At 38.3% G+C, this 23,500-nt stretch overlaps 1 protein-coding gene across 9 annotated transcripts in view; it reads right to left on the reverse strand.

Moving 5' to 3' along the window:
• CARMIL1 (capping protein regulator and myosin 1 linker 1) overlaps nt 1–23,500 on the reverse strand; it is a 354,136-nt gene that overhangs the window by 75,244 nt on the left and 255,392 nt on the right. For all 9 annotated transcript variants that reach the window (XM_010338003.3, XM_010338002.3, XM_010338001.3 and 6 more), the window contains 3 exons: nt 19,817–19,915; nt 10,340–10,468; nt 8,422–8,553 (listed from right to left, as the gene is read on the reverse strand). In XM_010338003.3, the coding sequence (XP_010336305.2) occupies nt 8,422–8,553; nt 10,340–10,468; nt 19,817–19,915 (360 nt within the window). The remainder of the gene's footprint in view (nt 1–8,421; nt 8,554–10,339; nt 10,469–19,816; nt 19,916–23,500) is intronic.

Below are 23,500 nucleotides of genomic sequence, written 5' to 3' on the forward strand. Positions count from 1 at the left end.
AATGAGCGTCCAAAGGAATGTGCCTTTCGTCTCTCCTTCATCACCTGTAAGTTTGTTCCCTTGTTCTCTTAGGTAAACAGTATCTAAGACTGCCAGGGTGAACTCTGTAGCGGTAGGGCTGGGAGAGAGAGGAGAGAGGACGGCAGCCTTTCCGTCACGCCCCATGGAGCTCTGCACGCCAGACCGTGTTCAGCATCCATCTCCAACGGCTTCAAACTGTGTTCCACTGAGTCTCAACCAAATGTCTGCCTACAATCACCTATATAATACATAAGATATAATACACATACAAGACAGCCTAGGAACCCTCTCTACCTGAATATTCTGTCATGGAAAGGTCAGCTGCAACATGCTGTCCTCCCCTCTCCACTCAAACAGTAACGACATCAGTAAAATGAACCTTTCTTGCTAAGTGCTTTACTGTGAAGAACGGTACCCAGCTAGGTGAGAAATGTGTACGTCTCACTAGACTCTACCTACCTCAGCCCCTTCCAGCACATCTATCTCCAAACATGCTAGACTTATTCCGAGATATTTCCTCAAAAGCAGAAATAAGTCAAAATTATCAGTCTTTAGCACAGAACAAAATCCCTGAAGTAGCTGGTAGATGCTGAGCTTGCCAGCCCCATTTCTCGCCATATCTCTGTATTTCCTTTGTAACTATTCATAATCCAATCATAGTTGCAGCTTTCCATGTGATCCAGGCTCTATTTCCATGCTTTGTGCACTGTTTTCTTGGCCTAGATTCCTCCATTTCCCCTCTGAGCCAGGATAAAACATCTCTACTCTATACTCAGCTCAGCATTTTTCTTTCAGAAGACTTTCTTCCTCCACTCTCTTCACACTCCAAGCTCTATTTGATGACGTGCACTCTTTCGTAATGCCCTAACAGTGGGAACCTCAGTGATCAAAAATAAAACAAAATAAAACGCTCAGCAAGTTCGTGACTTTTACCCATTTTGGGGTCAAGACACTCCTTTGAGAATCTAAACACTCATTCAGAAAAATTTATATACAATTTTAATAGAATCCTGGAAGTTCAGACAGCTAGAGTTATCAGACTCCAGAAACAAGAGTTTGAACCCTGGTGGCAACTGTGAAGTCCTACCTTACATCCTCAGGGCCTGGCATATTTCTTAAAACATTTAAAAAGTATTACAGGTCCAAAGACTTGCTGAGTATGGGTACTGTACAGTCCATCTTTTCTGTACTCAACTTCAGTGCTACCTGTGTCATTTCTAACATTTGAATATATGCATATCTCCATTTCTGGGATCTGTTTTTTTGGTTAATCTACCTCTGCATATTGTTCTAATTATCCTAAGTCTTGACATGTAGCAGAAGGAGACTCCCAACCTCTTTGTTCTTCTTTACATGTGTCTGGGCTATTCTTGAGCACGGCTTTTCCATATGTTTTGAATCAGCTTTGTTAAGGTGTATTAAAAACTTATCAGAATGTCTACTATAATTATCAAACAACAGACAAATTTGGGGAAAAACTGACAACTGTAACAATAACTTTTCCTACCTATAAACATGTCACATATTTTTGTTTTAGAATTTCTTTAAGTCTGTCAATAAACTTTCTCCATTGAGGCATTATAGATTTATGTGAATTATTTCCTAGGTGCTTTAGATTTTTGTTACTATTTTATTATTATTATTTTGAGATTAAGTCTCACTCTGTTGCCCAGGATGGAGTCCAGTGACGTGATCTCAGTTCACTGTAACCTCCACCCCCCAGGGTCAAGCTATTGTCCTGCCTGAGGCTTCCGAGTAGCTGGGATGACAGGCACCTGCCACCAAATCCGGCTAATTTTTTTTGTAATTTTTTTGTTAGTAGAGATGGGGTTTTGCCATGTTTGCCAGGCTGGTCTTAAGCTCCTGACCTCAAGCAATCCACTCAACTTGGCCTCCCAAAGTTCTGGGATTACAGGTGTGAGCCACCACGCCAGGCATTCTACTCCTATTTAAGATGGTGACTATTTTTAATGACATTTTCAGATGGTGACTATTTTTAATGACATTTTCTAACTAATTGTTGCTGATATAGAGAAACACAATTTTTTTTTTTTTTTTTTTTTGGATACAGGATCTCATTCCACAACCCAGGCTGAAGTGCAGTGGCGCAATCATAGCTCACCCCCACCTTAAAGAGCTGAGACTATCGGCACGGGACACAATGTCCAAATAATTTTTGACATTTTTGTAGAGACAAGGGCTCACTGTGTTGTTCAGGCTGGTCTCAAATTCCTTGGTTCAAGTGGTCTTCCAGCCTCAGACTCCGAAGTGCTGGGATGACAGGTGGGAGCCACCATGCCTGGCCTAATCTTTTACATACTGCTCTACATCTAGAAACCTTATCACACAAATTTAATAACTTACTTGCAGATTCTTTGGGTTTTTTATGTAGGCCATCACAGAATCTGCAAACTCTGTTAATTTTTCTTCCTTTTTAATTTTTACATTTCTCATTTCTTTTGCTTGTTATATTGCACTGCCTAAGACCTTCAGTATAAAGTTGAATAGAAGTGATGATAATAAACATCTCTGCCTTATTCCTGAATTTAAAGAAAATATTTTCCCCCATTAAAAAAAAAAAAATCTAGACCTACAAAGAATAAAAAAAAAAAAAAAAAAAAAAAAAAAAAAAAAAAAAAAAGGACAATAAGTGTCTATATCCTACTCCTAAAATTTACCAGTTGCTAATAATTTGGAATATTTGTTTCTCCCTCTCTCTGAAATATTTGAAAGCATGTTGTGGGCATCATGACCCTCACTGCTAACTTCTTAAATTATCAATGCTTAGCTCATTAGTTTTCAGCCTCTCCTCACTTCCAATATTGGTATCTAAAATTATGCATCTCACCCTATGTACCGGTTTAACTGCATCCTACAGGTTCTTATATTACTAATACATAACCGTCAATTCCTTATATACGCTAATTTACATTATGCCATCCCCTTTGATTAGTTAGAAGTAATTTTTAAATTTATAAATATGTGGGGTCTTTTTCTAGTTATATTTTGTTATTAGTTTCTAACATTTGAATTGAGACCAGAGAATATGGTCTTTGAAACTGTGCAGATGACTTTTATGACTTTACGAGAATTTTTCATAAATATTCCATGAACACCTGAAAAAAATTGACATTCTCTTTTTGTTGTGCACTGATTGTACAGTTGCATTAGATAACAATTGAGATTTTTGTTGTTCAAATCATTGTTGTTCATCATTGTTTTGCTTGACCTATCAATTACGAATAGTTATTTTATGGCAGAGCCAAAAATGGCAAATTTGTCCACTTTGCTTTGTAATTTTGTCCACTTATTCATTCATTTAAATATGAAGCCGTATGATTAGATGCTTATACACTTGAAATTGTTATGTATTTCTAGAAAACTGGACCATTTGTCATTATTCATGGACTGTTTTCTTTCTAGTGATACCTCTTCTATTGCCATTTGGGTGGGATCGATTCTTCTGGCTTGGAATTCAACCTTGTATTGCAGGAAATTTAGGATCAATGTCACCTGCCCAAATCAGTCACTATGACACCAAAAATAACCCAACATATTCTAATGCTCTTCTAGAAATGCAGTATAACTTTTAGTTTAGAGCCTCTGTTTTAGTGATTATACTAGAAATTTTAATATGCGTATTTTACTTCATGTGTAAAGCAACACAGTCCAACAGAACTTTGATATGATGGGAATATCTGTGCTGTCCAATAAGGGAGCCATTAGCCACATGTGGCTACTGAGCCCTTTAAACTGAGAAACTGATTTCTGATTAACTGTAATTGTAATGGCTACATGTTGTAATGGGTAACACAATGGACCATGCAGGTCCAAAGCTGAGCTCTTAACACTTCTCTAGAATAAAACTAGGACCGTGGACTGCTTTAACTCTCTTTCTACTAACTTATATACTCACTTTCAGTATTTGCTTTTTATTTTATAAGTTGTTAAATATTAATGTCACTGTTTCATGTAACGTTACTATTTACTCATATTTGGACCTTCCCTGCGTGTTAGTCTTCTTGTAGCTCAGACTCCCTTTTTAGATAATTTTTCTTTGTCCTAAAGCATACCCTTAGTGTCTGTTTTATGTGTGTGTGTGTGTGTGTGTGTGTGTGTGTGTGTGTGTGTGTAGTCTAGTGACAGCAAATGACCTCAGTTTTTGCATTGATGAAAATGCTCTCATCTTCATTCACAAAAACTAGGTCCACTAGGTCTATAACTCTAGATTGATACTTTAGGTTCTCTCTAAAGTTTAAAGACATTATTTCATTGTCTTTTGGATTCCATTAACTACTGAGAAGTGAGCTGTAAGTCTTAATAAATTACTTTTTTAAGTAATAAGAAAGAAACTCTCTACCTGCCAAATAACTCTGGCCTCCTTTTAAGATACTCATCTTCAGTGTTTTTCACTTTTTATTACAATCATTCTGGATGTAAGTCTGCTTTTATCTATCCTGCTTTAGGTTTCACTGGGCTTCCTGCATCATAAGACTCTGGTCTTTAATTCATCTCTGAAATTCCCAGCTGCTGTCTCTTCAAATGTTGCCTTCCCCTAGTCTCCAATTTCTTCCTAGGGGGAAATCTAAATTAGGCTTATGTTAAATTTCTCACATATTTCCTAACTTTTCTTATACAGTCTTCATTTTGTTAGTCTCTCTGTTTGACTACCTTCAGACAACTTGCAATGAAACGGTCCTGTTTTTGAAATATGATTATCCGATATCATTTTGCCTGTATCTCTCTCGAATGACAGTTATGAGGGTCTATAGTTCTTAACTATAAAAATAACTAATGGTACTTAGGCAAGCTGTTTAATATTTGTAAGGTGAACTGGATTAATATCCTTAACATGGCAGCTATGCTTTTACATTCTTACAGTGAGCCAATGATTTGCAGTTCATTACAAGCAAATACAACTTCTATACTAAAATGCCCTGAACTCTTCCTTTCTTTTGCTTTGGAAAATATAAAGCCTAGAAAGAAAAAAACTCTTCTGGCCAAAATGAGTTAATAGTTGACAAAATGCCACCTAAACCCCTCAGGCTTCATATCCTAAGTAAAGCTGAAATTTACCAGTGAAGTATTTTACCATTTAAGCCTTGAATGAAATCAAGAATTTCCTAGGCCAACACAAACACCCTAGACTTTAAGGCCAGATGGGAAAAATGAGTGTTTCCTTATGTTAAAACATTCAAATCCCACTTGTTCCTCTACTACTACTCCAGGAACGAAGGTGAGGATGAAGAGAGGGAAAACAGGAGGTGTGTTGTCATTCCGAAACACACAAAGCAAGGCCAGTCTAGAGAAAACATCACCTCCTTCAACGAAGACATTTCTCCAGTGTTACTGCTTTACTTTCCTCCAGGAAGTATACTAAGAAGGCTGGCTTATCTAGCCGTTTATTTTGCTTTCTGAAATAATTAGAAAGATGGCTTAAACAGCTATTTGAACTTATTCTCATCCAATATTCAAAATGTCCCTGACTGACCATGGTACAGGATGACCAAATATTAAAGCTGAAGTAAAATCCCCTGATTATCATGAGGCCAAGATAATCCTGTAGAAGGAAACTTGATCCAAAAACGTACGAAACTTGCTCAGAGCATATCTCAGGACACCCAGGATGTTAATCTAGGCCTGCTAGTTTCCTTTTGTACCCTACCACTCCCTATAATAAAAATTATTTTTACAAAATAACATTTAAACAAGATAATCCATTGACTTTAGTGCTTGCGAGTGTAACATGTTAAGTTTAGAGACTGTGGGAAATAGAAAAAGGAAAATGTTTAAACAGGAAAAGTTGATATAGTAGTGAATTCAGTAACAACCACAATAGTTTAATTTAAAACTTAATACTGGTTATATTAAAAATACATTTTCCCTACATAATTTTAAGCAAATCAATGCATTTGGTAGCTTACATAAATAGACAAATGGCAATTTCTTACAAATAGTAAAAGGTCCACTTGTCATGTAAACTGGAAAAAAATATAAGGAAGTCTATTAAAAGTATCAAAAATGAAAGGTGCACCCAGTTAAAAGAAAATTTTAAAATACATTTAATTAAGAAATTCTGGTTGAGGACTTTCTCTGATTCATTCCAGACGCCCCCAAAGAAAAAGCAACTTGAAACTCAGAAGGATTGAGAATAATAAAAAGAAGTGAGTAGGGAACAGGAAAAGGCGGAGGGATGGTGGGGAGAAAGGCCAGTTGGAGGTCGGGGACCTTCGAAATAGTGGGAATGAGAGAGAAGCACACGATGATACTTGCAGAGAAGGAGGCAATGATGAATGGAGAACTCTGGTGATGTTCAAAAAGGAGTCAGAGAAATCAACGTCACAAAATAGTACTATTTACAGAAGCTATTTTGGATCCTAAATATATTTATATTATTTTAGGCTTTTAAAAGTTCAAATGTATTTTACTTCAAAAATTTCCCTTCTATTCTCTCCTAAGAAAGAGACTGGCAAGAGTCCGTTTCGACAATTCCATGCAATGAGAAGAAAATGAACAGCAAAGGTATACGGGATGATTTTTCATTTAGAGCATTTCTAAAATGACAATTAACAGTTTGAAGCTATTTTTGATAGGGAGGGTTCTGTCACAAGTGTTTTATGCCCATTTAAATTCTAGCCAATTATCAGTATGGAATAAGTTCTTACAAATACTTTAATGCAACAAATTAGGCAATGGATATGAACACATAATTTACAGAAGAAGAAATACAAAGGGAGAATGAAATTACTTGATGCTTCACTGAGTTGTTGGAGAAATCCAAAAGACGCAATGAGGCCGGGTGCGGTGGCTCACGCCTGTAATCCCAGCACTTGGGAGGCTGAGGCAGGCAGATCACTTGAGGTCAGGAGTTTGAGACCAGCCTGGCCAATACGGTAAAACCCCGTCTCTATTAAAAATGCAAAAATTAGCTTGGCCTGGTGGGCGTTGCCTATAGTCCCAGCTACTTGGCAGGCTGAGGTGCTCGGATCACCGGAGGTCAGGAGTTCAAGACCAGCCTGACCAATATGGTGAAACCCCATCTTAAAAGAAAAAAAAAAAAATTATAAAAGGAAAAAAAAAATGATTATTCATCAACCTAGAATTGCATTCATGACATTATACGAAACAGAAAAAGGTTGCCATCAAGTATGTATAGTATGATAACGTATACAAGAAACTGTGTATATAGGCACAGAATGTTGAGAAATTCACTAAGATATTAACAGAGATACCATCTCTAGGATTCAGGGCATTTTTACTTTCTTTTTTTCCCTACATGTTAGTATTGTTTAAACATTTCAGGAAAAGTATGTTTCATTTTTTACATTTAAAAATAAACAACAAAGCCAATTTTGTTTTAAATATGTTATATGCCATGGAGGATAAAACAAGTTCTATTAGGTAACAAATGGTTTAGCAGAACTCTACCATCCGCAGTCTTTTTCTGCCCATCTGTCTCTCTGCTCAGAATGGATTCAAAACAACCATGATTAAATGAAGTAAAAATGACACACAGAGTCCTTCTGTATTACATGCACAGGAAGACAGGGACTTAAAACTCCTTAAAAAGAAAATTCCACATTTTCTCCTTCATTAACTTCATTTTCAAAGAGAGTAATTAACGTGCTGCAAAGTTATTAATGAGTTGCACTTCAAACCCCCTATACGCTGCAGCAGTTGTGTTCTCAGAAGAAAACAGGCCAAATAATTATAGAAATTCAGACACAGTTTTTAAAGGCATCTTTGATAGGCAGATTGGAAGTGATGAAAACTTACTGAATGTGAAATTTATCTAGTGTCGCTGTTCCTTTAAGTTACTTTAAACAAAAGCTGGTCTTAGATTACTCTATTCCCATAAGATTTCAATGACTTTTTCTTTTTTTACCTTTTTTCAGTCAATCTATAGGCAGGTCTCTGCGACCTTAGGTGCCTTGTAATTACATTTAAATACTTTTTCTTAGTCTCCGAAGCAGCTCCTTCCAAGTATTATTATCTATTTGCCTAGTGGCAGACTCTCCACGTAAGCGGCACCTAGACACTGTAAATGTCGTGATTATCACCTTTCCCATTCTCTAACTCAGATGTTAACAACAGGAGGTGCTTTTTCCTGAAGTACGCTTCTCTTTCTACCCCCTAATTAGAAATCAATCATTCCTTTATCAGTGGCAACCCATCATCTATTAGGTATATTTAGAGGTTTACTGTCAAAAATGAAACTCTTTATGTAAGAAGTCTTTCCAATTTTATAATGAAGCCGGAAAAGACACAGTATTCAATTTTTACTACAAGTGCATCTTTGCAGCATGCAAACATACAAATCTCTCAAACACAGACAGCTACGGAATGAAATGCTATCATACACAGTTACATCTTAACAATTTCAGTTCCCAAATAACAAACCTTTAGTTGCTCATCTACTACTCTTGTAACTTCTCCAGCCATTGATTCCAGGGTGTCCTGAATGGGACTGGATAACAGGCTACTGGCTCCCGCGCAAGATGCACCACCAACGTGGTATAAATTTGGTAACAACTGTAAGAAAAATGTAAAAATAACCTCTTTATAACTGAGTAAATATTTTAATGAGCATCAAAGTCATTGCAGAGTGAATGAGAAGGGTGAAGAAATATTTTAAAGATAATCTCTTCTCAGTCAAAGGCTCTTTGCACAGATTAATAAACTGAGGTCGACACTATGGGCATTCATTTTTATTCAATGAGTCACAGCAACCCTAAGAAACACTAGACTGGGTACTAGGAGACTTTCCAATGACCACTTCTGTCATTAAGCAGCTTTGAAAGCACAGGAATAATACACTACCCTCTCACGTCTTAATGTCCTCATCTGGGGTATGAAAGTTGAGTCACTTACTCACAACACTTCTGTCACCAAAAGGGTAGCTGTTTGCCAGACCAGGTCACTCTCCAGTTTTCTGCATACTCCAAATGGGTGTCCTACAAATCTGTTCAATTCACTTCTGACACTATCTACCTGGAGTCAGCCTCACATCCCAAAACTGAGAGACTCAGTCCCACCAGACTACACCCGATTCGGACGCCAGTCCCAGGTCCCAGGTTGTTACTGGTACTTCGAACCAACCAGCTGTAAATTCAAGGGGTTCTCACCAATCCTTCATCAGCTTCCCAAATTTGCTAAAATGACTTAGAGAACGCAGCAAAGCATTTTAATTATGATTGCTGGCTTACTATAAAAGATACAGCTCAGGAGTAGCCAAACAGAAGGAGACGTACAGGGTAAAATTTGAGGTCGGGGGAGCTTCCATGCCCCGTCTGGGTATACAGCCCTCCCAGCACACTGATGAGTTCATCAACCCAAAAGTTCTCTGAGGCCTACTATTCAGAGATTTTATGGAGGACCCATTACACAGACACGATTGATTAAATCACTGGCCACTGGTGTGCATTCAGTCTCCAGCCCCTCTGTATGTCCAAGGGACCCGGGCGCAGGGTGACAGATTCAGTTCACTAACCGCACGGCTGGTTCCTCTGGCAACCTCCCCTCTCCTGCAGCTATCTAAGGGCTCAGGAAGAGTCATCTCATTAGGATAAACTCTGGTGTGGTGAGAGGGGCTTTTTATTAATAACAAAAGATGCTCTTATCATCTCTGTCACTCAGGAAATTACAGGGGTTTTAGAAGCTCTTTGTCAGGAACCAGGAACAAGGACCAAACATTATAACAAAAGATGCTCCTATCATCCCTATCGCTCAGGAAATTACAAGGGTTTTAGAAGCTCCCTACCAGGAACTGGGAACAAAGGCCAAAATACATTTCTTATTGTATCACAGGAGTATCTGATTGATATACAGGTTCCTCACACTTTATGACATTCAGTCACTGTGTGATTCTAACAGCAGAACCCAAACTAGACCCCCCTTTTTCTGACTCACAGTTAAGTCCTTGCTCTACTAAGTCACACTTTGGGAACCAAAGCCCAATGTGAGAGAAGTTTCCGTTTAGAGATAACAGAGGGGAGCTTCCTGTTATCAGCTTAGAAACAGAATCACTTTAAAGGAATTATTACTCATTTAAATTACAGCCTCCCTCTCAGTTACTGAGGGCCCAATCATACCCTCTGCAAATCACACTGGCCCTTTGCTTTTTATTCTATATCTTGCTGATGGGCCATCAGCACAGGTACAGAAAGGAGGTCAAGGCTAATTCAGTTCACTTCGCCACTTGTTAGTAAACTCGGAATTAGGTAGAGAGATAAAGAAAGTTGAAACTAGTTTCTAAAACTACATTTTATAAAATGTTTTTATCATATCAGACTCTCACACTGCCTGAAGTGAAACTCACCGTTTTAGAGTTCTTAGCATCACGCATGAGCCGCTCTGCTGATTTTAAATCTTCCTGGATAGCATCTCCCCCACAATTTCGTAAGGAGTTGAGATGATCTTGTACTTTCACACATATTCTGTCAATCATCTGCTCCAAACCAGAAAAAGGCAAGCATCCAAGTCAGCCCAGCCGATATTCAGATAGAAGGAAACACAGACTTGAGCATAAAAAAAACTTCAGCAAACCACAGAAGGCATGAGGATGAAAAAAACAAACCCTTCTGACTGGAATGGTTAAGAATGTCACTTATAAGCAATTATTAATTTACTTTATTCATGCAATTAACCTTTGGCAACTTTAACCCCAGAAAAAAACTGAAGGCATTTCAGTTCCCTTTCCTGCCTTAGGAAATACAGCATGTAGAACAAAAGTGAACACTTTCTGATGATTCAGAACCGCACTCAGTGACACTTTGCTAGATACTGACTCCTTCATTAACTTTTAGTGAGCACCTTTCATGCGTTAGACACATAATTAGGTACTGCGGAAACAGAAAATGTGCAACACTTAAGACTGTTGCAATGACTATAAACTGATGCCCAACAGCCAGTTGGTCTCAATATTATAGAAACCAGAACATCCCTTAGAAATTGGTATTTTAAAAATTGATTCAATTACATCAAGTATTTTTCTTTGTAAATTAAGAGCCACCAAAAAAACAAAAGCAAGTTGAGGTTTTATTATATTAACACAGGTAATTAAAAAGTCAATATCATCTACTTTCTATTACAATAAGATGCCTCCTCTGCCAAGTTAATTGCATCTAAATTATTCTCAATTGCTTTACGGATATAAAATACAAAACCCAATGGGAGATGGTGGATCCCTTTGGTAGGCAAAAAATGCTACAGAAAGGTAAGATTATATTCTTCTATATTTGTACTTATACAAAAAAGCATGAAGGAGGCCAAGAAGTCTGAAGAAAAAGATAACCACAGTGTGGTTGTAAAAGTGTCTCCAACATTTTCAGCAGAGCTGTAGCTTGTCTACTTATTTCATGTTTTTAAAAAAATCATTCATTCTTCAAAGACCTTACATGTTGAGAGTCCCTTTCCATGTGGTAATTCATTTGGCAGAAGAGACAAATGATATTCTTTTTAAGCTAAATTCACACTTCTCGATTTTGAATTATTTGATATCACAACTATAGGAAGATAAAGTCTGTCCTTCTTTCCCCATCAATTTCAAAACAATAGAGACTTTACACACTATTCAGAGACTTCAGGTCTGATGACAGAGCCCATGTCTATTTGCTGCAGCACTACCATCTCTCTTCCCCTTTTCTTTGCAAAATCAGGTTCATAATATCTGCTGCACCTTCTTTACCAGTGTGTTATGAAGACAATTCAGCAAAATAACATCTCTCAAAGCACCTATTACTGATAAAGGGCCAGTAATGCCAAAGTTTACGTACAATAAAAACAGCTCCTATTGCTGTAAAATATATTGAGGCTATATAAGTTATTATCTTGAAATCCCTATAGGAAAGGGAACTTAAACGAATATTGCTTCTCACATCAAATTCTCTTTCTGCCTAAAATCCCCAAAATCGAAGATAAGAAAGTTATGATTCCTGCCTACGACTGTAGGCAGAAATCAAATTTTTCTGTATTATACAATGCCCAGCATAGAACTAACTATACGTTTTTAAAAATCCTAATTGATATAAATCATAATTGTTCTAACTGCTGTATTGATCTGTGCTTCCTGAAGCAAAAAGGCTCATTAATAATTCATATCTTAACCAAGAATGGATGCCTGATTTTAAGAGACAAATAAACCACACACTAAGAAAGAAACAGATATACATTTGGGGCCGCAAAAGGCTAATGTGAGAGACACGTGAATGAAGCACTATCGAGCTGATCATCATTAATAGAGACCAAAGAGACACTTGAAATGTACGCCCTTAAGCATTCACCAAGGAGGGAGGGTTTACATGAACTCAACAAAAATGGTCTTTCAGTAGAACATTTTACAATGTCATCCAAAAGAAAAATTAAAATTAAGTTCTTCAATTCAAAGAAGACATAAAATCTCATGTCTCCCAAATTCTTCAGAGCACAGCTCAACAGACCACATTGGGATGCTTTATTGTGAAAGAGCTCAAAGCTCAGAAAAGGTAAACCATTTAAGATGACATGGAATGATGACACAGAGTACAAATGGAAAATTTTTTAAAAAGTAAATCAAGGGGTTGATCGGTTGATCATTCATCCCTCAAGAAGATAAATATGAAAAATAAAGAGCTGCAATCTGAAAGGCTACAGTCTCTTGGGTTATCCTGTTAGAAGACCTCATAGAAGATGGTTGTGTTAGGGCTGTTTAGTTTAACTTCTAAGTCTCTAGCATTCAGTTTCTTTAAAGTAACACAGAAAAGGTGTTGACTGCCGTAGTTTATGAAGCTCAATTCCTTCCAAGAAAATGCACCATGTCGTCTCTGGACGTGGTTTTGAGTGCTCATCTGTCTTCTTACATCCTTCCTGCAGGTCCCATATCTTCCCCTTGAGAAAACCCTGCACAATCATACACTCTCTTCCCGTGACAGTCTTGCACGTATTTAAACGCACCTATCTTTTCTTCCTGAACCTTCTTTTCTTCAGGTTGAACACTCCCATCTCCTTTCCCCATGCCTACACTGACACAGTTGTACAGTTCTTGACCTCCTTTTCCACAGGTTACTTCCGCATTCTGCCTCCTACCTAGACCTCGTGAAGTCCGCCCTCCTCACTGAAATGAACTGTAACACAAGAGCCGACTGGTAAGCAGAGCTGAGCCGAACACAGCTATCGTCTTCCTTACTGTAGAAAGCATACCTTTGTTAATACGGGACAAGTCAAAATGGCTTCTCTAGCAACCACGTCACACCACTAACTCATATCACGCTTGCTGGTGACTACCTAGGCTTTTCAAATATACTGGGCTATTGAACCCATGTGTAAGAATGACAAGCATTAGCAGTAAATGCCATCTGTGGTTGCTCACAAGTTGATACAACTGCTCTTAGTTCCAGCAAACAGCTTATTCATAGAAAATTTTATCATTCTCCACATCTGTTTCTTCATTCCATTCAAGAGAAATTTCTGAACACCTGGCACAGAGGAGCTACAGCCTTGAAAAAGATGACCCCTTGTCATCAAGCAACTTAAAAACGTAGAAGTGGGAAGAAATGTTCACAGCTAACAGTAACACAAACATAAAGTGCTATATAATATCCACCAGGACATGAGCGTTTTATTTCCTTCACTGCTGAATCCCTACTTCTTATGATAGTGCCTGCCATATCATAGACCTTTACAACTGTTTATTCAATGACAAGAGATAAAAACTTTAAAAAATTTTTGGCCAAAAGAAGAATCATACCTATCTGAGGTCAAAAATAACTTTTATTTTTTTAGCTGAGTCCTGAAAGATTTCTACAGATTGAAAAAACAGAAGAGATTGTTGAGCAAAATAATGAACCCGAGCAGTGGTACATCCAGACGCTGTGACTCCTGTCTCCTGGTTACGAACAGAGGCGCCTCATAGTGGGAGATCAGGTTGTAACGATGGGTACATGCAGGAAACTATTAGCACTCCAGAACAGACAGAGAGGTTGAACATAGTGTCCAGGGCTCGGAGCGCCCAGCTCTTCCCCACAACTGTAAGCTCCAGAAATCCCTTACCCCATAAACACTCATGGTGGCTCAGCTTCCCTGATACAAAGGACATGGGCTACGGAAAGCAGAAAGACACATGCAAGATGAAAAAAGTAGTTCTTGTACCAAAAAAAAAAAAAAAGATGTAGAAGGGAGTTAGCAAAAAGACCTTAGCAAGAGGACTGGTGGTATAAATAGAAACAAAAGAAGTATCTTCTGCAGCCAATGAGGGTATAATGGGCACTGGACGGAGTAAAGAAATGAAGAGTTCAAGATGACTCCAAAGGTTCAACCCTCAGTGAATGATGGTGTCCCTGAAACAAATGACAAAATCAAGAGTTCAAATGGATGAGTTTGGTCTTAAACACTGATATCTCAGAAGGCCAAAGGGGTGGAGATGCTGAAAAAATAAATGGGAAGACAAGACTCTCTGGAAAGAAACAGGGACTGAATGGTGAGATCCAGGAGTCATACAGATGAGAGAGCTAAAATAGAAGTGGAGTAAATAGTCAAAGGGAAAGGGAAAGAACACTAAGTACAAAGTGGTTTTTTTTTTTTTTTTTTTTTTTTGAGATGGAGTTTCACTCTTGTTACCCAGGCTGGAGTGCAATGGCGCGATCTCGGCTCACCGCAACCTCCGCCTCCTGGGTTCAGGCAATTCTCCTGCCTCAGCCTCCTGAGTAGCTGGGATTACAGGCACGCGCCACCATGCCCAGATAATTTTTTGTATTTTTCATAGAGACGGGGTTTCACCATGTTGACCAGGATGGTCTCGATCTCTCAACCTCGTGATCCACCCGCCTCGGCCTCCCAAAGTGCTGGGATTACAGGCTTGAGCCACCGCGCCCGGCTAAGTACAAAGTTTTGAAAAAAAAAAAAAAATGCTGGACTGGGGATAGGAAAAGAGAAAGAGTTGGTGTAGAAAGCAGAAGGTAACACAAGAGACGCAGTGGACGTTCAGAATGGCACAGTGTCGGATGAACTAAGAACTGAGTTGTAAGAAAGATGAGATGGTCTATAATAACGATGGTAATTGTGATAATTAAAATACAACCCCAAAAGCCGCTACTGTTTACCGGTAAGAAGCCAAATACTTTTCAAGCATTATCTCAGTTACTCTGTAAGCACCTTCATAGATGGGTGGCATCATCATGCCCAATAAACAGATGAAAAAACGGAGGCTTAAAGAGGTTGGTAAGCGACAAATGTCAGTTCACACAGAGAGGGAACAGCAGAGCCTGGATTTAAGTCTGCGGTCATCAGACTTGGCAGCCCAAGTTCTTAACTATACTATTCTGCCTCCTTTTACCAAAAGATGAAGAAGGAGAAAAGGCCCCAACCCTATGTGACACAGAAATCAATGCAAGAGCCATGTCGGTCAACAGGGGCAGAGGCCCTGTTTCAAAACATTGCAAAGTGAGTGCGTAACACAGAAGTTAGGACCGCAAATGTAAAACCGTGCACAGGACAGACTGCACCAAGCACACAGCTCTGAGCAGTAAAGCTTCTTCCTTTCCCTCCCTTCGCCTCTTTCCTCTTTACTTTTCCCAACTTCCTGTTGAAGACATTCTTACTTTCTTTTCGCTCTCTGCACCCCCCTTTTTTCCCTTCTTCCTTTTTTTTTTTAGGGTGAGAAAGAAGACTAAAGAGAAGAGCTTGGTGAGTGGCAGGCGATTCTGGGCCTGCTGTTCTAACTACAGTTCTGCTGCAACAACGCTTGTTCGTTTACATCTTTTCTTTGGTGGCTTTCACTCTACCACAGCAGAGCTGGGTGGCTGCAACAGAGATCCTGTGGGCTCCAAAGCCTAACTATTTACTATACGGCTTTTTAGAGAAAAGGTCTGCTGAGTCCTAATGAAGAGGCTTTATCTGGAAAAGAAGGTATCAAAATCGAAGGTAGAATGTTGAGTCACACAAGTATCTTTCCTCATCGAAGTCACCAGACAAAAACAAAGGCAAGCGGTTGTGAGACTTCAATCCTTCATTAAAATGTTCTTTAACATCTTTGGTTGTCACCTGAGAATAGTAACTGGCTATCAAGTGGGCAGACTTTACTCACAGAGGGTCTATTCTTTCTATATTCAGGTTTCTGAACGCTTCAAGGTAAATCTCTCCTGAAGTGACTAAAATGGTTAAAGTCCAAAAATTCATCATAATGTCCCAAGAAATTCCCAAAGTGAAAAGGTGGCAATATACCCACTACATAATGACTCAAATAATTCAGAATAAAGCCATCTATGCAGAATTAAACATTCACATACTGCTCTTGTGTACAATTTTCTCTCAATTGATGAAACATACTTTTAAGAATAAGCATTAAAGCTTGCTGCTGTAATTTTTTTGGATGGGCAAAATCCCCTCTGAATCAGGGGGGAAAGTCGGAAAGATACTGTATTAAGAAAAGAGTCTTGGGCCGGGCGTGGTAGCTCACACCTGTAATCCCAGCACTTTGGGAGGCCAAGGTGGGTGGATCATTTGAGGTAAAGAGTCTGAGACCAGCCTGGGCAACATGGTGAAACCCTGTCTCTGTTAAAAATACAAAAATTAGCTGGTCGTGGTGGTGGACACCTGTAATTCTAGCTATTCTGGAGACTGAGGCAGAATTGCTTGAACCCAGGAGGCGGAGGCTGCAGTGAGCTGAGATTGTACCACTGCACTCCAGCCTGGGCGACAGACTGAGCTGTAGCTCACAAAGGAACAGGAGACAAAGTTTCAATGTAACTTTCATTGCTTTTCATGTTAAACACTAAAACCTGTTAATAAGAATAAACCACAAAATACTAGGCTAGTATTAGTTCCTTGCAGGAAAAGAAATTAGATTTTTAAGGGACTGGTAAGGTCAAAATAATGACTTTCCTTCTCAAAAGTCCTGCTACTTCACTAGTATAACTTTTCTTCTCAACACATATTGCTTTACTTTTTCTTGCTTAAGTAATGCATATTTACTGTAAAACATTCAAACCATACTGAGAAGTGTAATAGAATAAAATGCACCTTTCGCACCACCTAAAATAACCACCATTAATATTGTGATGAACATCCTTTCACAAGCCTCTATGCCTATCTACACAGTCATCCATATTTTACCTAACTGGAACATTATGCATGACATTTTTATTATGGAAATATTTCTTTCATTCTCTTTTAAGAAGAAGCGACAAAAAAATTAAATAACATTTTTAACAAAGAAAATAATGCAAGCCGTTCAGCATGGTCTAAAATGACAAAAATTTCCCTGCTAGTTGATTATTTTCAATTTGCAGAGAAAATTTCTTTTGAAAGCCTCTGCTTCTTTAATTCCTCAGGTGGCTTCCATTTTAAATTCAAGAGTATACTTATTTTCATGTATTTGATTTATGAATTATAGAAAATAGCAGTTGATTTCATGAAATAAAGACTAAACATTTAGCACACTTACAATACCATTCAACTTTCTCACTCTTAAATCTCTAATTTTAGTTTGTTTCATTACCTTTACTTCATTACTTTTATTGTGATTTTCAACATTTACAATCTGCTATGTAGCAATAATTTTGTTATTCTTGTCTAAAATTAAAATTTTAAACCCCCTAAAATGTAGCAATAAAGTTGTGATTATGGCTGCCCCAGAGAAAGGCATGCAAATCCCATATCTCTTTACCTTGCAGCTGTAAAGTAGATTTTCCCAAAGCAGTGATTTTTAAAAACTTTCTTTTAGCTTGTATAACTCTATGATTTCATCTCTGCTACCATATTCTAGTTATAACTTCTATTGTGTACTTTCCTGTTTTAGCATTTTTTCACGTAACTTTTAAAAATATGAATATGAAGGAAATAGAACTTCTGAGTTCTTATCTGAAAACGGCTGGGTATAGAATTCTTTTTCCAAATTAATCTGCTTCCAAACTAGGAAGACATTACCTCGTTTACATCCACTAATTAGAATTGATGCTAAGAACTGATTCCAGTTCCCTCGTAAGACAGCCAGCCCATTTACTCCTTCTGTCCTTCTGGAATTCTTTTTTTTTTTTTTTTTAGTCTCACTCTGAAGCCTAGGCTGGAGTGCAGTGGCACGATCTTGACTCACTGTAACCTCTACCTCCCAGGTTCAACAGATTTTTCTGCCTCAGCCTCTCAAGTACTTGAGATTACAGGCCCGTGCCACTATGCCTGGCTAATTTTTCTTTTGTATGTTTAGTAGAAAAAAGGTTTCACCATGTTGGTCAGGCTGGTCTCAAACTCCTGACCTCCAGTGATCAGATCTGTCTCGGCCTCCCAAGTGTTGAGATTACAGGCATGAGCCACGGCGCCTGGCCTGCAGCTCTTTTCTCTCTGGAACTCTTTAAATTTTTTTTGTTTTATTCTAGGTGTTCTGATATTTCACTAAGATATATTTAGGTGTGGGTCTTCTTGTCCACTCATTCTAATCAATTCTAGTGAATGCTATCAACCCTAAGACTCATATAAAATGGCTTTCTATTCTTTTCTGTCCTCTAATATCTCCCGTTTTTATAATTTTGAAGTTCCATTAGAAGACTGCTGATTATTCAAAGTCAATTCACCATTTCACTTGCTTTGCTCTCATATTTTTTTTTTTTTTTGAGATGGAGTTTCGCTCTTGTTACCCAGGCTGGAGTGCAATGGCGCAATCTCAGCTCACTGCAACCTCCGCCTCCTGGGTTCAGGCAATTCTCCTGCCTCAGCCTCCTGAGTAGCTGGGATTACAGGCACGCGCCACCATGCCCAGCTAATTTTTTTTGTATTTTTAGTAGAGACGGGGTTTCACCATGTTGACCAGGATGGTCTCGATCTCTTGACCTTGTGATCCACCTGCCTCGGCCTCCCAAAGTGCTGGGATTACAGGCTTGAGCCACCGCGCCTGGCCTGCTCTCATATTTTTCATCTCTGTCTTTATTATAAACTATAAAGATTTGCTCTACTTTTTTTTTCCCAGAAGAGCAGCTTAGTTTATGTCCTGTCACTTTATTTAATTCTGTATTAGAGTATCACAGTTTTAATTGCTAAGCATTATTTCTTATTCTCTGACTACTCCTGTTCATAGCAGCCTATTCTTATTTTATGCACCTATCATTCTCGGTCCCAGTGAACTTACAATGATAATTTTTTAAAAGTTCTCTGCTGTCCTCTGCATTATCTGAGCTCAATTCCTTTGTTCATCTTGCTCTTTGACACACAAATTGTTTTCCTCAAATATCTTGTGAATTTTGGCTTTAATTTTTTGAAGAGAAATATTTCACATTTTTTAAATTATTATAATTCCGTTTCCTCGCTAAAGCTGGGTAGAGAGAAGAGGAATGCAGTAGAAGAGAAAAACACCTCCGTTTCTCTTTAGCATGTGTTGATTAATATTCATCCAACTTTTAATTATTCAAAAGAGTCTCGAAATTTGTTTCCTTTTTTTTAATGAACCTGACATTGTGAACATACAATCTGGGAATCTGTGTTCTACCCATGGAGGTGTGAAGGAATAAAGAGAAAGGTACAGAATGTCTCCAAAGCAGCAGATTTGATCACTTTCAGACTTTATCATCTATTCTAATCAAAAGTTCCTCATATTTGCATGGAAACCTAAAATTGACTTACTGGCAACTGTTTATTGACAATTAAACATGCATATTTAGCGTAAGAATTAGCCGACCTTTTCCTCCTTCAACATCTTCCGTCAAACTCTCCTTAGATTTGCTGTCATTTTCAGAAACTAGTCCTTATTATCCCACTGGAAATGATTCCAATGCTGGAAGTCCTTTGCTCTCAGAGGTCAGTTAAGAATAGAAGTCCCAGGCACTGGCGGGCTTACCTGCTGGGTGGTGCTGGTGACGATACCCTGCTGCAGGCGGTAGGCCTGCTCTTGAAGGTATTTTCTCGTCTCGTGATTGCGTAGCAGGTAGTTTTCTATCTGGAATAAAGCACAGGTATCCCTCAAGAACACATTTCAACGCAGCAGAGAATAAAGCGTAAGCGAAACAGTCAGTTGTTGAACTTAAAAACCACAGCACAAATCCACACATGCTGCCAGTGCCTGGACCCTACAAAACACATGGGATGGAGAAAACTGGCTTTCAACTGTGATTACTGTGTTTTTAGTGACAGATTCAATTTGCAGGTAATCGGAGTAATTTGTATGTAATTAAGTAGTTGAAAAAGATAAGCGAGTTTTTAATTGCCTGTAGGGTTAGAGACCCCACTTCGTGACTTTTCATCACTTTCAGCACATAATCTCAATCCTTCTCTGGCATGACTACCCAGCAGTTCAGAAGTTAAATAAATATCCCCAAGGAATAAGGATGGTGCTCTCTGAATCTTATAGCCTTATACCAGTTGTAGAATGTATCAGCACTTAGAAAATTCTTTAACGTAAAAAGAGAGAGAGACAGAAAGAATAGCTACAAAATTTGAAGGATACAGGCTGGTACAATTCAAAGATATACACCAATTTCATTAACCCATTAGACTTTCATATTTTCTCAAAAACAGGACTGAATTATTAAAATTATAGCAAATAAAAAATGGATTTCTGTATTTTTATAAATAGATTATAGCCTATGAAAAAGTCAAAGGTACAAATTATAACCAGATTAAAATAAAGCAATCAAGAATAACAATATGCAATAAATACACATTTAACAAAAAATGCAAGGTCAACTATTAAGAATGATGAATACCTATAAAGATTTTTTTTTTTTTTTTTTGAGATGGAGTTTCACTCCTGTTACCCAGGCTGGAGTGCAATGGCGCGATCTTGGCTCACCGCAACCTCCACCTTCTGGGTTCAGGCAATTCTCCTGCCTCAGCCTCCCGAGTAGCTGGGATTACAGGCACGCGCCACCATGCCCAGCTATTTTTCTGTATTTTTAGTAGAGACGGGGTTTCACCATGTTGACCAGGATGGTCTCGATCTCTTGACCTTGTGATCCACCTGCCTCTACCTCCCAAAGTGCTAGGATTACAGGCGTGAGCCACCGCGCCTGGCCTATAAAGATGTTTTTTAAGGAATAATCTGAGGTTGGTAAATTTTGTCATCTATTTTTTTAAAATATGCTCTTTTTGTCTCTTTTTAATAACATCACTTAAGCATTTGGCTTTTAATTGGTTACAGCAGTTCCCCGGTTAAGAACTTCTAATAACTGTGAAGCTCTAAGGATTATTACATTTTAATTTCCATTTTCCATATGCTTAAATGACTACTACTTAATATCAATTCGAAATTATTAAAATACAGACTATAATTACTACCATCCCTTGAAAATATAAAGGCGAACAAAATGTACCTTTCCATTAAACATAAATGAAGAAATTATAAAAACGAAAAGATGCCTGAAATGAAACATCATTCAAGTGACACATTAATGCCTTGACACTATATTTGATTACTTTCTCTTGTTGCTTCCCAAGAAGTCATCTCTTTCCAAGGTGACGTTACTATCAATGCAGAATACTTAGCTGAAAAGCTTCTTGCCTGAAATATGTGGCAGGCATACACTACCACCCAGCTGCCAGCCCTTTTGCCTTGTTAGTTATTATATACTTGGCTTCACTGCAGCACTGGCTGTAGCTGGATCAGAGACAAGTTCGGTTTTTCAGCAGGCTCATCTCACACACTGGCAGTGCATCCGAGGATGGCTCATGCCTTCCAGACATTTCCCCAGATGCCTTCCAGACATTTCCCCAGATGCACCAGCGGTGCTTTACAGACTTCAGCCAGGAAGGAATTTTTTTTAAAGAAAAGTAATACTCTAAAGCTTGTTTCTAAAAACGAGCTCAAAAGGAAGAAACAGTAACAATTTTCAGGTGACTTTAATATCAGGCCTGCATATTTCACCACCGAAATTATTTGCATCTTAGAGTAACAGCGTAAACTTTGCTTGCACGCACCATTTCAGACTAAGGACAGAAAACCCACCTCCCGAAGGACCAAAGGGGTCATGATCGTGTTTACCGAGCTCCCCTAGACAGCTGAGAGCAAGCCAGGAGATAATCCAGAGCTAGTTAGACATCTCTGGTCTCACTGCTGAAAACAACAGCAGCACAAGAAGCAAAAACAAACAAAATACATGTTTTAGTAAAGAATCTTGTGAGTTTTCTTTAATATATTGAGTATCGAATCAACATATTTTTTAATTCAGTAGAGTAAAAGTAAATAGTCCTATCTTTTTTCCAGAAGACAAAAATCTACCTGTTAAAAACTTGAGTATATAAGAACACAGCAAGTTTTACAAGAAAAACCTATAGGCTGGGTGTGGTGGCTCATGCTTGAATCCCAACACGTTGGGAGGCTGAGGCAAGAGGATCCTTTGAGCCCAGGAATTTGAGACCAGCCTGGACAACATAGCAAGACCTCATCTCTACAAAAAAATTTAAAACTTAGCCAGGCATGATGGCTCACTCCTGTAGTTCTAGCTACTCAGGAGGCTGAAGTGGGAGGACCACTGAGCTCAGGAGTGTGAGGCTACAGTGAGCCATGACTGCACCACTGCACTCTGGCCTGGGTGACAGATGAGACCCTGTACTCAGAAAAAGAACGGAAGAGAAGGAGAGGAGAGGAATAGAAGGTGAGAGGAGAAGCAGAAGAGAAGAAGGGAGAAGGACAGGAGAACGAGAGGGAAGGAGAGGGGAAGGGAGAGAAGAGAAACAAACAAATATAAGCTTTAAAGTCACCAACTTTTTGTTAAGAAAGCACAAATTTTACAGTTAACGTATTTGCATACTTTGTGCTGAGTGTTCATTTTCTGTACCTACTTTCGATTTCCTGACCTGTCAATTGTGTCTTGATATGGGAGGATTCATATCCATCATGTTTGTAACTGTTTTCTATTTATTACATTTAGTCTTTGTTTCTTTTATCTTCTCTTTTTTTCCACTGTCTCAGGTTTTAATTAAGCATTTTGTACGGTTACATTTCTCTTCTCTCCTAGTTTACCAATCATACTCCTTTTAAAAAACTTCTTAGTACTTGTCTTAGTGTTTGCAATATGCATTTATAAATAATCCAAGTCTATTTTCAAATAATGCTATATCGCTTCATGAGTAGTGCAGGTACTTTGTAACAGAATATTGTCGATTGCCTTTCTGTCCTTTATACCACATTCACCCAGCATATTGTGGTAATTATTACTTTAAAAACTAGTCATCTATCATATCAACTAAGAAACACAGAATGTTACCTTCTTTTATTCCCTCTGATGCTCTTCCTTTCTTTATGCAGATCCAATTTCTAATCTATATCATTTTCCTTCTCCCTGAAGAACTTTTAACATTTCTTGCAAGACAGATCTACTAGTTTGATATATTTCCTCAGTTTTTGTTTATCCTAGAAAGTCTTTATTTCTGTGTTACTTTTGAAGGATAATTTTCCTAGATACAGAATTCTAGGCTGCTGGGGGTTTTTTGTATCAACACTTTATTTCACTCCTTTCTCTCTTTGCCTACATGGTTTCTGACAAAAAGAGTGATGTAATTCTTATCCTGGTTTCTCAATACACAG

Source organism: Saimiri boliviensis, chromosome 4 (assembly GCF_048565385.1).
Source record: "Saimiri boliviensis isolate mSaiBol1 chromosome 4, mSaiBol1.pri, whole genome shotgun sequence".
NCBI lineage: Eukaryota > Metazoa > Chordata > Mammalia > Primates > Cebidae > Saimiri > Saimiri boliviensis.